The sequence below is a fragment of the Python bivittatus genome, unplaced genomic scaffold, assembly GCF_059951505.1.
Source record: "Python bivittatus isolate LINGU-HERP-01145 unplaced genomic scaffold, Pbiv_v1 ctg000220_np1212, whole genome shotgun sequence".
In the NCBI taxonomy this organism is placed as follows: Eukaryota; Metazoa; Chordata; class Lepidosauria; order Squamata; family Pythonidae; genus Python; species Python bivittatus.
The window spans coordinates 30477517-30491273 of record NW_028277048.1 but is presented as its reverse complement, the minus strand read 5'-3'; the positions used below and the strand labels follow the sequence as shown (position 1 = coordinate 30491273).

The following is a 13757-nucleotide window of genomic DNA, read 5'->3' as shown; positions in this document are numbered from 1 at the left end:
GCTGGAACTTCGAGAACCGGTGATAAGTACCACCGTTCAACACTGTTGTAACTTTGAGTGGTAGCTGAACAAGTGAGTGGTCGTTAAACGAGGACTACCTGTATACTTATATAATTTACACGGCATATTTTAATTGCAAACATGGAAGATGTACCATCTTCTGACATGAAGAGGATCAAAAATTTGGAAGTGAGTGAAAGGTGTTTTTAGTTTTAAGGAAATCTGTTCTCTGGAAAATAAAGTTTACCCCGAAAGGGAACAGTGTTTTGATACCTATGTATATACAACTATGTTTCTCAACTAGTAGTATGTGTAGTCCTAGTGGGGAGGTGACTCTCCTTCCTAATTAGGAAAGAGTAAAAGAGAAACAGAAAGCATTTGCACTAGTTCTCTCTTTTAATTTGTTTGTTTAGGTTTGGGGAAAAGATTACTCCCAGATCAGCAAATACTGCTTCAGCCCCAGTTAGCTCTCAGCCAGAAAGAGTTGCTGCAGGAAACTTGCCATGCCTCCAGCCCCTTGTCAGAAGACCGAAGGGCAGTATACTCAGGCCTGGGCCAGAGGAACAAGGGCAAAGGAATAGAGGGTCACTCTAGCCTGAACTGCCTATATATGCCAACACACTGCTCCCCACGTCTTTCTGATCTTGAAGAACTCATCTCTCTCCTCTTCCATATAGTCTTTTTAGACTGCAAACATGAAAATAGGTGCACTTAGCCACTTTAAAGGAGATGGTTGTCTGAAAGTATGATTTACAATGCAGCAACCATTTTAAGGTGTACATTAATTCTCTATACAACCTTGAACTCTGCTGAGTTTTGCATGTCTTCCTCCTACTCTCAAAACCTATGAAATGAGATCAATGCACTGGAAAATAGACTGATTTGAACATATGCCTACAAATGCTGTGCTTTTCACACAATTAATTCTGAGCAGAGGAAGTGCATTTTCTCAAATTAACCTAGCAAAATTCTAGACATTTAGGGATGTTAGAGGAAGGATTCTGGTCCTGCTCCAAAGCTTATAACCAGCATACGCATGAAAGCAGTGCTTAGAGCCCAAGCTGATCTCTACCCTGTGGTGAGGAATCTGTGAAGACCAAATCCTCCAAACCATGTTCCATCACTTGAACCACAAACTCTGGCCGGCCATTGTTCTCGCAAATAGTACAACGATAGCAGCAACGCCGGTTGTTGGTCCGCAAACTCCAATAGATGCGGGTGGCCTCATAGCCCACAGGATAGAGTGCTGTGGCACTGTGAAAGTCTGCCATTTGGTGGGGTAAGAGCTGCCCTATGGCATGGAAGACCAGGCCTCCCACCCGGAACATGTGGAGGCGTTCCCCGCGCTGGATGATGCTGGCAATCTGCTTGACCTCATCCCGCTCGATGTAAACCCGTCGGAAGACAGTAAAGGTGCTGAGCTCCTGGTCACAGGGGCCTTTGAGCTTGTGCAGCGGGCACAGCATCGTCTTGTCCTTAAAGAACATACACTTGGCACGGATAGCACAAGCAAAGTGATAGACGTTGGGGCAGCGGATACGGTTGCAGCTATTAGTGGCACCAGTCTTCTGGCAAAGTGAGCATTTGGTGAGCAGGCCCCGGTGCAGTGCTACTTCCACATTAATGAGGGCCCCACCCTGAGTCTCGTAAACCTCCGTGGACCAGAGTGCACAGTTGAGATGCACCCATAAGTCCAGGTCAAGATTAAGGAGGCGGGCTGGACCATCTGTGGCCCCATCACCTTCCTCATGGCAAAAACAGCACTTCCGTAAATCACGTGGCACTTTCTCAGGCCGAAGCGTGGTAGCCAAGCGCTCAATGAACTCCGCAATCTCCCTATCCCCATCACGTTTGGTACCACCCTTCTGAATGGTAATGAGGAAACGCAGTCGTTTCCATCGCACCCCTTTCCATTTTTTTAGCCTTGGCTTGTTCTCCTCATTATCTTCCAGGGGCCTGGAGCGAGGCTTGGCTTTCGGTGGAGACTGAGGAGCTTCTTCTTTAGGAGATGATGGTGGAGGGAATGTCATAGATGGAGGTGGTGCTTCAGGCTCAGGGAGTGGCTCAGGAACTTTGGGTGGGCTTGGTGGAGAGGGTGCAAAAGGGGACAGAGGAGGAGATGGTTCTTCAGGAAGCGTCAAGAGTTGCCGGACGTCCAGATTGGCAACATTGTTGATGTAGCAGTGTTGAGCAGCTTTTTCTGGAACAGGACTCTCCTAAAGAGGAAAAAGGAGACTTCTCTGAAAAAGGAAGAGAGGCAGCTAAGGCTACCAGCCAGCATGTTTGATGGCAGACATCCTACCAGCCCAACAAGATATATGGCTCTGATATGAGTACTGTTCCATCATACCAAAGCAAGTTGGTTATCAGAAATCTGATATTTCCTTTTTTCTTTAGAGCTGGGTAAATAGAGATGGCTGGCTAGAGGAACTGACCAAATGTCATGAAAGAGGACGACGAGTGTCCTCAGACAGGAAATAGGAGTTCCACCCTGAAAACAATGAAATCTGTGGAAGATTAGAAGTGCTACTTGAGGTAATCAACATCTTCTCTCAATAGAGTCCCTGTGCAAAAGGTGAAATGGGGGGAAATGTGTGCCTACTGTAAAGTAATCATTATCTTCTTTCAATATCTTTTTTTCTAACTTGAACAAAATACATTATCAAAATATGAGGTTGTAGTGATAATCTGTAATCTATTCTTGCATGAAAAAGGAAGGGGAATTATGCCAAAAGCTTTCTACAAATAGTTAAAAACTGTTCAGTGACAAAGGAGAAAAGTTTCTGGAAAAAGCCCCCAGCCCCTCCTTCACCTGTTTGAGCAAAGTTAAGATGTCCAGCTCATTCTTGAGACTGTAGCCAGGCAACATGGCATCAAACTGCTTCAGCCACTCTGGTCCACCTTCAGGGCCCTTTGGAACTACTGGCTTCTCTTTGCCTAAGAAGGTTGGGATAGAGAAAGGTATAGAGAAGAGAAACAGGGACCAAGAAATAACAGATTGGAAATTCCCAAAAGATCTACTACCAAGGGGCCATCTTGACTAGGATACTCACTTTGTGCATCAGTTTCACCTTTCCTGGGTTCACTAGTTACATTTCGCTCTGGAAACAACACTTCATAAGAACTGGGAATCTTCATGCTCAACAGCTCTGCCACTGCCACCATGACACCATTCAGGTTCTGGAGAAGATGATGGGAATGGTCAGGAAAGTATTTGATCAAATTAAGAAATGTAACCCCAAACCATTTCCTGTAGTGTAATCAACGAATAAATTTTGTTTGAAGTATCCATAGCACAGATCATTTGACAGAAGAACTGTCAGACCCATCAAGCTGAACACCTGCCAAGTGCTTGACAGCTGTTTAGTAATGAGTCCCAGAAAAGTAGCAAGAACAGGAGATTTTCACACTCAGGATAAGCTGTCACAGTAGCTGATGGGCAGCATTCAACTCAGTACAAAGGGCTGTGGCACAAAACAAGACTAGAGGCTTCATGCATTTCCACCGAATGTGGAACATTGGTGATGCTGCCACAGTTGATAGGGCCCAAGACAAACACTGTCTGCTTCCCGCTCTCTGATTCTGTAGTGGCAGTAATATCTCTTCTTTCTCCCTTTTTTGTAATTTTTAAAAGAAACAGGAATGCAGAGCAAAGAGGCAATTGCCCCTTCCACAAATCTATAATGTCTTTAGGGAAGTAGAAAACAAGATAGGAATGCTGTTAAAACATTTCTTAAAAGGCACGTATAACTCTGAATCTGGGGATCCTCTAAGCTGTGAAGCCTAGAATTGTGCCCTATGTCCCATCCCAAACAAGAGCACCACTAACAGCATTACATTCAGCGGGGAAAGATACATTCAGGAGGAAAAGAAATCGGTAAGAAACTCGTGCAGCAAGTCTCTTCATGAGGACTCTATCACGCCTAAAATATCTATACAGCAACTATTTCCAACTCACAGCCTTCAAATGTCTTGAACTAGAATTCCTAAGGCTCAAGACAACTTTCTGTGCTTGCTCCATACCTTGGCAGCAGCTGCAGACACAGTGAGCATGACGGAGACCTCGCTCCCTTTGGCTCTGTCCCAGGAAGTGCCTGGTGTCTCCTTCCCCACTGGCTCTACAGTCCCATAGGGTTTGGAATCTGGGAAAGCTGAAGGAAGCAAAGCAAAGCAAAATAAAAAAAACAGCAAGAAGCAGCTGCTCAAACTCCTCTTCCAGAAATTCAAACCATTTATCAAAGATAGGGTAATTCAGCATTCAATCTGGAATGACGTGCCTGAATTGCCAATCAACCAATACAAATGTTTGAGAGGGAATATTCGAGTATTTTCTAGAAGGTATGGCTGTCCAGTATAAGCCTGTATGATAGTGAGAAGGGAGATTAAAAATTAAGCAGAGTGGAGTGTCAGAGATGAAGGGGAGAAAAATGGTAGTGAGGAGCAAGGGGAACTATGGCAGGGGATGGAGTGCAAGCTATCCCAGAGAAGAGAGATTGTAAATTTATTGCCAATCCCTTTGTCTGGCTCCCCAATCTCAACATGTGAGTTGGGTATTCACATCACTGGATGCCGCAGAACCAGGTTTGATGCTGCAATAAATCTAACCTCATCCATGACAAAATTGTAGATAGGAGGGCAGATCTGACATGTATCACCAAGACCTGGATGACAAAGAGAGAGGTGTACTAGTCCCTGAGATCTAGCTGGGTTTCAGATAGTCTATCAGCAGCTGTAAGGAGCACTGTTCCACAAATGGCTGGATGTGAGGACGGACCAGAGTACAAGATGGAGATAAAGCCACTGTACCATACTCCTAGCTAAGCATATTCCCCAAGCTTTTTGATCTCATTGTGAAGGTAGCTGTGGATTCACAGTTCTGGGCAATTTTGCCCTCCCCTTCTTGAGGTTGGAGGTGGCTCTGGTGTTCATTACTGAACAAATGTGGGCACATCCTAAGTTACTGTTGGTTCTACCCACATAGCTATCCACCATTAGGGCTAGCCTTAGAGCAGGTAAAACATGAACTGGTACTGGGGGACATTTCCATCAGTCCCTTATCATGGACAGATAACTTCCTTGTGACTATGGGGTTAACTGGAGTCACCAGCCTCTGCAGGGAGAACAAAATGCTCCAGACATCTGATGGATCCACAACGTTTTCAGACAGTGCTTGGGGAATTCCCCAGCAACCTAGGGTGCAGCGATGCTGAACACTTTGTTAACCTCTAGAATACAGAGGTGGACAGAGCATTAGATAGAACTGCTCTTGAGCAGCCTTTTCTCATTTGCTTATTCTGTGTGGTTTCTTGGTTCTCTGAGGAACAACAGGAAATGAAAAGATACCTGGAGCAATGCTGGTGGAAGATGAGGAACATCTATGACCAGATGTTAGCATGAGCAAAATATCAAACCTACTCTGTGGCAATAAGGGTGGTGAAATCGAACTATTTCACCACCATTATTGCACCTGTGGAATATCAGCAGCTGCACTCTTCAAATTGACTAGCTCCCTAACTGGAAGGGATGGCCCAGAAGACCCACTGGGTGCTACTTGCAATTGTCTGGCTCACCATTTTGCAGATAAAATACTTGTATTTGCTTCAGATTAGAAGCCAGCTGGACAGCATCCAAGAGGTGACATCATGTGATCTTAACTGGGAGGTTTTAGAATCTGTAGCTCTGAAGGAAGTAGACAAGATTCTTTGTCCACCACTTGTGGACTTGATACCTGCTCCTCCTGGCTGATTAACATGATCAGGAAAGGAATAGGGACTTGGATCCAGGCTATGTTCAAAGCCTCTATGCAATACAGGGAGGTACCAATGGCCTTGAAAAAGCACTGGTCCATCCTGTCCTTAAAAGACCTGCCTGGATCTTTTCATATTGTTCAACTATTATCCTATCTCCAACTCTCCTTTTGAGGACCTCTGGAAGAAACAGATTACCTGAACCTACATATGACAGTCAGGATTCAAGCCTGGGTGAAACCACACTGATTACTTTCGTGGATAACCTGTGGTGGTACTTGGATAGAGGAAGCAATTCTGCCACATCTCTTAGCAACTTTCAACACTGTTGACCTTAGTATCTTTCTGGTTTGTTGCAAAAGTTGGGAGTGGGAAGCACTATATTACAGAGTATCTCCACTTCTTTTGAGTAAGCAGTTCCAGTCAGTGGTTGCAACGTTTGCCGGGGAGGGGTAGGGGTAGGCAGGAGATTAAATCCTTGGGCATTCCACTAGGGTACTACAGGGCTTGATCTTTTTCTCCAATCTATTTAATCTTTGCCAGAAGAGGTCAACTGTTAATTCAAGGTGCAGTAGCATCTATCCTGATGATATTCAATTGTATAATTCCACCCAGGCTGAATGAGGGACACCGAATATTTTTAGTCTTTTTATGTATATGGTCCTTTTATATAGTTCGACTTTTTAACTAAATTAATGTGTTATTTATATTTTTAACTGTTTTTGAGGTTTTATTTTAATTGTGAGCCACCCAGAGTCACCCTCTGGGGGAGATAGGCAGCATATAAATTTAATTAATTAATTAATTAATAGTATAAGTCCTTTCTGGAGGTGGTCAGGATTTGGATGGGGAGAAAAGGCTCAGACTAATCCCTAGCAAGATAGAGTGGTTATTCATTCAAAGGCCTGCTGATTCTGGGCAGAATCAACTTTAGCTCTTGATGGGTTGTACTTCCCTGTGGAGAGCAGGCTAGCAATTTGGGGGTCCTCCTGGACTGAAAGCTCCTACTGGAAGAGAAAATGGATTTTGTGGCCAGGAAGCCTTTGCTTCAGCTGGTGTGTCAGTTATGACTTTTTCTAGGAGGCAGTGAAGGTCACTCAATAAATGTATTTCACTTTACATGGGGCTGCCCTTGAAGACCACTCAGAAACTCAACTGGTATAAGGTGTGACGGTCTGTATGCTTATAGGGTTGTTGCATTACTGTTATTTAACACCACTGCTACAGGAGCTGCACTGATTGCTAGTATGCTTCTGAGTGCAATTCAAGATGCTGATTATTCCTTACAAAGTCCTTATAAGGGCCTAGCTGTCTGCAAGACTATGTTTCCCAGCTAGATTCTGCCTGTCCATCTGAGCAACCACAGAATGCCTGCTGAAGGTCTCCATCTGTAATAAGACATCATGGGAAGGATCACAGAAGCTCCTCTTCTCTAGAATTGCTCGCCCCTCCCCCCCAAAGTGGCTCCCACTCTCATAGCCTTCTGAAGGCCTGGCTGTTTTGAGAGGTCTTTAGAGTTTATCTTTAATGCCAAACTGGAATTGTTACTGTTACATTTATAAAGTTTACAATATAATTGTTTATTATGATAGTTATAGAAATTGGTATATTGTTATAATTGCTCAGGTGTATAACATTTAGAATCATTTTAGATCAAAACAGTCTGGATTACAGGGAACTTCTCTGGGAAATGCAGATGCAACAAAGATTAAAGGTTATTCTAGCTCTACAATAGGTTACCTTCCCTACAAGTTTCTACTTTTCACAAACCTGGGATGCTGGCCTTTGGAATTATGGGTATGACAGGGGACATGGGGCACTCCTCCACTTCAGACTTGGCTCCAACCAGCAATGGAAAGCGTGGTATCTCTTCTCCCAAGACACTCTCTGGGGATGATGCTGGGACAATGGTATCAGGGGAGTCGCTTTCCTCATCACTCTCCATCCTGCAGAGATATTGGAGAATGGTTACACGATCTAGGAAACTTCTGCTCCTGCTTAGTTTTGATGAAAGTGATTTAGGGACATTATGGGAGTGCTGGGGAATACCAGCTGAACTTGCCATTCCCAAAGTTAGGGGTGGGAAGAATATAGATGCGGACCTATTGATAGGGAGTTGGGCGAATTGTAGTAAATCAGCAATGGGCTCCATCTACACCCAGACAAAAGGCTAAAGCCCCCCAAAAGAAGGTTTACGTTTTCAAAGTTCAAAAGATTATGCACTAGTTCTCATTTGCTTCCTATAAACTAAAGCAATTTTCCCTAATTTCATATCAGATGTATGGACTTTGTTACACTAGTTGGGAATTGTGTGAATTAATGAGCAACACATCTGGAAGCAACCAGGTGGGAGAAGATTTGGGATGTCACAAAGCTAAACAGGTTTTCTTTTCCAGTTTGTTTTTTGGGTTCCTGCTCAATCAGACTTGTATTCTCACCTGACATCCTCAGTCTGGTTGTGTGGTGGGGTAGGCAGAGCTGCAAGGAGATCTAAGCTTTTCACTTCCACAGGGGGAGCATCTGCAAATATGGGATAAGAAAGAAAGCATCAAATGTCAGGATGCCCCAGGAGTGCCATTAACCATGCCTACAGCATGAGAATTCACAGCCCTGTCCTGCTCTAACTTACATCAGGAGCCTTTTTTCTATATTCTCCCCCAATCGGTAAATAAAAGGTAAATGGCAAGCAAGAATAAGGACTTTTCGGTGGTAGTACCGGGAAGAGATAAACCACCATTTATGTTTCAGAAAGTTGCAATCATTTCTTATTTTCCAGTTGCCCACTGCTTATCTTTTTTTACATATATATTTCCTTTTTACATGTCTTATAAAATGTAAATAAAAATAAGTGAAGGATCCTCTGAAGAAGACTGTTTCTGAAAAAATCATAACAGCAATTTATAAATGCTCTTTATTTGGTACTTTTCTCAGGGCTCAACATGTACAAAATCATTTCCGGTCATCTCCTCAAAACCCTTGGTCTCTGCCTTCTCCAGACCTACCAACTTTGCCTTAACGTTTGCTCTGTTGCTTATAATGCAGTTCACTGCCAAGATAAACCTTTCTGAATCACAGCACCTTCTGCTGAACCAATTCATTAAATTTTTTCTGCTCCTCCACTATAAAGACTAAAATCAGAAGCTCCTGGTGATCTCCCACCCAGATACGGAACAGAACATGGTGAATATCCACCATGCTACAGCATTCAAGTGCCTCCCTGAATATTTTAGAACATGACAATAACACCCATACTCAGCAATAGCTCTTACCCTTCTGTCCTTCAGGCTCATGGGGTAGTTCTGGCTCTTTGGACTGCCCAGTCAGCTCCTCAGAAGACAGAACGCCATTCACCAGCTTCTGCTGCACAGAGGGTGGGGGTGTAGGGGGCAGTGAGGAAGGTGGTGTTGGAGGGTTGCTCAAGTTGTTCTAGACAGAGAACAGAGGAATCAACATCCACCACTGTCCCCTACCTGGTTTCCCCCCTGCCTTCATTTCCAAAGCTGCAGAGATCTGATGGACTGCCCCCACACATTCTGCATTTCCATCGTTTCTTTTACTCATTCAGCCACCCCAAAATTGCTATGAGGCAGCTTATAAGTAATGCAAAGAAATGAACACATTTTAAAACATGATTTTTAAAAAAAACTGTCAAGTTTGCAAAGGTGCACCTAGAGACTTCCACACCCAGCTGAAATTCAGGGCCTAAAGATTACTCAGGATTTAGGAGTGATCATCGTGGCCATGGAGATTTGCCAACTATTCTTGCCTGGAGGCCTGGTCCACCACTCTACATCCCTCCCTTTAAAAAAACTTTTTCTGTTTAATAGTTACTGAGCAGGATTGTATGATATTTACCCCTGACTGGAAACACATGCAAGCCTTTAGTTCTCTGCACCCACTTCTTCAAGCATAGCCCAACAAAAATACTATTCCTTTCTTCTCTTTGCCCTTCCCAAGATTACAATAGAAGTTTAAGAAAGAACTAAACTCTCGGCAACTTCATCCGCTCTGGCCCATGACAAAGGAGGCTAGTGACTTCAGTGCAGCACATCTGAAGGGCCACCAATTCTCCTTTATTGACAGATAGGGAGAATCTTGGGGTACAGGGCAGATCAAACCCATATTGAGTGTTTGTCATTATTAGGCAGAACTGGTTTGTACTTTCAGTTTGTACTTTTGATTTTTAAAAAATCTTTTTCTTTAAGATTAAAGATTGTTTTGTTAATTGCGCATGTATAAATGCGCAACTATTAAAAAATTATTAGGCAGAATTGAACCAGCTGCTCTAGAACATGGGAAATGCCACTAATTGCTACTTGAATGTCTGTATACTTTACTTTGGACATTGTTACTCATTTCTATTTGGATCATTCTGTTGTTACTATTATTGTTTAAACAGTTTCTCTCTTTCTTCAAAAACCATATACTAAGTGTCTTAGCTTAGCCATGCTGTGTGATATGTTGTATATGAGATCCATTCCTGCTTGAATTTGATTAGACTTCTGCTGTGAATGTATAGAGTCATTTTTTTCCACTGCTGCATATTCTGCCATTTTAGTCTCCCAATCCTATATTGATGGCAAGGTTTCTTTTCCAATGTTGTGCCAGATTGATTCTTGCTACTGTCAGCATATTTCTTAATAAATTATGATACTTTTCATTTACAGTCAGGTCCAGAAATATTGGGACATCGATACAATTCTAACATCTTTGGCTCTATACACCACCACAATGGATTTGGAATGAAACAAACACAATGTGCGTTAACTGCAGACTGTCAGCTTTAATTTGAGGGTATGTACATCCAACTCAGGTGAACGGTGTAGGAATTACAACAGTTTGCATATGTGCCTCCCACTTGTTAAGGGACCAAAATAATGGGACAGAATAATAATCATACATCAAACCTTCCCTTTTTAATACTTGGTTGCAAATCTGTTGCAGTCAATCACAGCCTGAAGTCTGGAACGCATAGACATCACCAGACGCTGGGTTTCATCCCTGGTGATGCTCTGCCAGGCCTGTACTGCAACTGTCTTCAGTTCCTGCTTGTTCTTGGGGCATTTTCCCTTCAGTTTTGTCTTCAGCAAGTGAAATGCATGCTCAATGGGATTCAGGTCAGGTGATTGACTTGGCCATTGCATAACATTCCACTTCTGTCCCTTCAAAAACTCTTTGGTTGCTTTTGCAGTATGCTTCGGGTCATTGTCCATCTGTACTGTGAAGCGCCATCCAATGAGTTCTGCAGCATTTGGCTGAATGTGAGCAGATAATATTGCCTGAAACACTGCAGAATTCATCCTGCTGCTTTTGTCAGCAGTCACGTCATCAATAAATACAAGAGAACCAGTTCCATTGGCAGCCATACATGCCCACGCCATGACACTACCACCACCATGCTTCACTGATGAGGTGGTATGCTTAGGATCATGAGCAGTTCCTTTCCTTCTCCATACTCTTCTCTTCCCATCACTCTGGTACAAGTTGATCTTGGTCTCATCTGTCCATAGGATGTTGTTCCAGAACTGTGAAGGCTTTTTTAGATGTCGTTTGGCAAACTCTAATCTGGCCTTCCTGTTTTTGAGGCTCACCAATGGTTTACATCTTGTGGTGAACCCTCTGTATTCACTCTGGTGAAGTCTTCTTTTGATTGTTGACTTTGACACACATACACCTACCTCCTGGAGAGTGTTCTTGATCTGGCCAACTGTTGTGAAGGGTGTTTTCTTCACCAGGGAAAGGATTCTTCGGTCATCCACCACAGTTGTTTTCCGTTGTCTCCCGGGTCTTTTGGTGTTGCTGAGCTTACCAGTGCGTTCCTTCTTTTTGAGAATGTTCCAAACAGTTGTTTTGGCCACGCCTAATGTTCTTGCTACCTCTCTGATGGGTTTGTTTTGTTTCTTCAGCCTAATGATGGCTTGCTTCACTGATAGTGACAGCTCTTTGGATCTCATCTTGAGAGTTGACAGCAACAGATTCCAAATGCAAATAGCACACTTGAAATGAACTCTGGGCCTTTTATCTGCACATTGTAATTGGGGTACTGAGGGGATATCACACACCTGGCCATGGAACAGCTGAGAAGCCAATTGTCCCATTACTTTTGGTCCCTTAATAAGTGGGAGGCACATATGCAAACTGCTGTAATTCCTACACCGTTCACCTGAGTTGGATGTACATACCCTCAAATTAAAGCTGACAGTCTGCAGTTAACGCACATTGTGTTTGTTTCATTCCAAATCCATTGTGGTGGTGTATAGAGCCAAAGATGTTAGAATTGTGTCGATGTCCCAATATTTCTGGACCTGACTGTATGTTCTCTGAGATCATATCTAACAAAAATATTTGTAGCTTTAATTCAAATTTTATTTTCAGAACATTTTGGTGTATTTCTTTCCAGTACTTTTGGGATTTCTTTACACAATCATCACATATAAAAAAAAACTTTCCTTCTCTGTTCTGGCATTTCCAACATGTATTGTTATAAGATAGATTCAGCTTGGCAATTGTGGATGGAGTTATATACCATCTGTAGAACATTTTGTACCAATTTTCCTTCAGATTGTACCTTGGTATAAATTTTATTGATTTTTCCCCATATCTCTTCCCATTGATCCACCATTATTGCTTCTTTGAAATTTCGCATCCATTTTATCATACCATTTTTTATTTGTTCTGTCTCCGTATCATATTTAAGTAGCATGAATCGTGGTTTCAATTTACTGATAAATGTGTGTCTGTCACTATATGAGCATTTTTCATTTTTTAGCTTTCCCCCCCTTTTTCATAACTTGGTGTTTTCTTTTACTTTGGGTTTTTTTTTGGTATTCAGTTAATTAAAAAGAAAAAAAGGAAATACCACAGGGCTGGCCTTACTTTGGTGAGCAGCTGTGAGTAGTAATCCGGAATGCTGTCCAAGGCGGCATTACCAAAGGAGCCTTTCAGCTGACTCTTGCCATTGATCGGGCTGCTTCCAAAGGGGGGGAAGAGGTTGAAATTGGCAGTGATGACTGGTTCCATCAGAGGCAGCAAGGAGAGTTCCTGAGGAGAAAGAACTGAATCAAACAAATGCTTCTTTATATGCTGACACATCCTGCAGACTGTATTAGAGGAATCCTCTGATATGAAATACCTGTGAAAGGGAACAGGTCGAGTTCACAGGGCCTGAAGATCTAGTGGCTATCTAGGCTTATTCTCCTGTTACTTTAATGCAGTGTTTCTCAACCTTGGGAACTTTAAGATGTGCGGACTTCAACTCCCAGAATTCCCCAGCCAGCCATGTTCCCAAGATTGAGAAACACTGCTTTACTGGGACAAAATCGTGAGGTTACGTAGCTCCTGCATGATTTCTGAAAACATATTTCCCTGCATCCAAACTATCCAGATCTGGTGAGATTTTGCTGAAGGCAACAAGAAGCTACATTAGAATAGTCAAAACAGCTGAGGTCTTTCTCTAAGACAGTGTATGCTTGTGCAGCTAAATTAGGACTTGTTTCTGCTGTCTCTATTCCCGATATTATACCCAGAAAGGATTCCAAATCTATCCATTATTTTATTTATATATGGAAGATTCGAGCTTATGAATGAGCACCAACACGTTCTCTGGGAACAAAACAATTTGTATCACTTGCTGGCATGTATCCACACTTCACCAAAATCACACCCCCTCCAGGACTCTAAGCACAGAGCAGACAGAAAAGGAGAGTACCCTGTTGCAGAACATTCTCCTACAAAAAAGGTTGAGACATAACACCATTTGTTTTCACATATATTTTTTAAAAAGAATATAAAATGGTGAGCTACAATAAGAAATCTGTATGAAAAGAAAATCTAGAAGGAATGAAAAATGTGTATTGACTTTTTTTAAAATCAAAAGGGCTATAAATATGAGGCACAGAATTATCAACTCCTTTTCTATGACAAATAAATACTGGTTGAACAGGATCATCATCATCATCATCATCACTACTACTACTACAATTACTATTATTTTTGGAGTTAATTAGAAAG

The 13757-nt window shown here is 42.5% G+C and overlaps 1 protein-coding gene across 9 annotated transcripts in view; it reads right to left on the bottom strand.

Annotated features, from left to right (window-relative positions):
- Positions 1-13757, bottom strand: part of KMT2D (lysine methyltransferase 2D) — a 109285-nt gene that overhangs the window by 13098 nt on the left and 82430 nt on the right. For all 9 annotated transcript variants that reach the window (XM_088138239.1, XM_088138237.1, XM_088138233.1 and 6 more), the window contains 8 exons: positions 12624-12788; positions 9017-9173; positions 8186-8267; positions 7518-7693; positions 4024-4151; positions 3054-3180; positions 2813-2937; positions 1073-2216 (listed from right to left, as the gene is read on the bottom strand). In XM_088138239.1, coding sequence (XP_087994365.1) covers positions 1073-2216; positions 2813-2937; positions 3054-3180; positions 4024-4151; positions 7518-7693; positions 8186-8267; positions 9017-9173; positions 12624-12788 — 2104 coding nt within the window. The remainder of the gene's footprint in view (positions 1-1072; positions 2217-2812; positions 2938-3053; positions 3181-4023; positions 4152-7517; positions 7694-8185; positions 8268-9016; positions 9174-12623; positions 12789-13757) is intronic.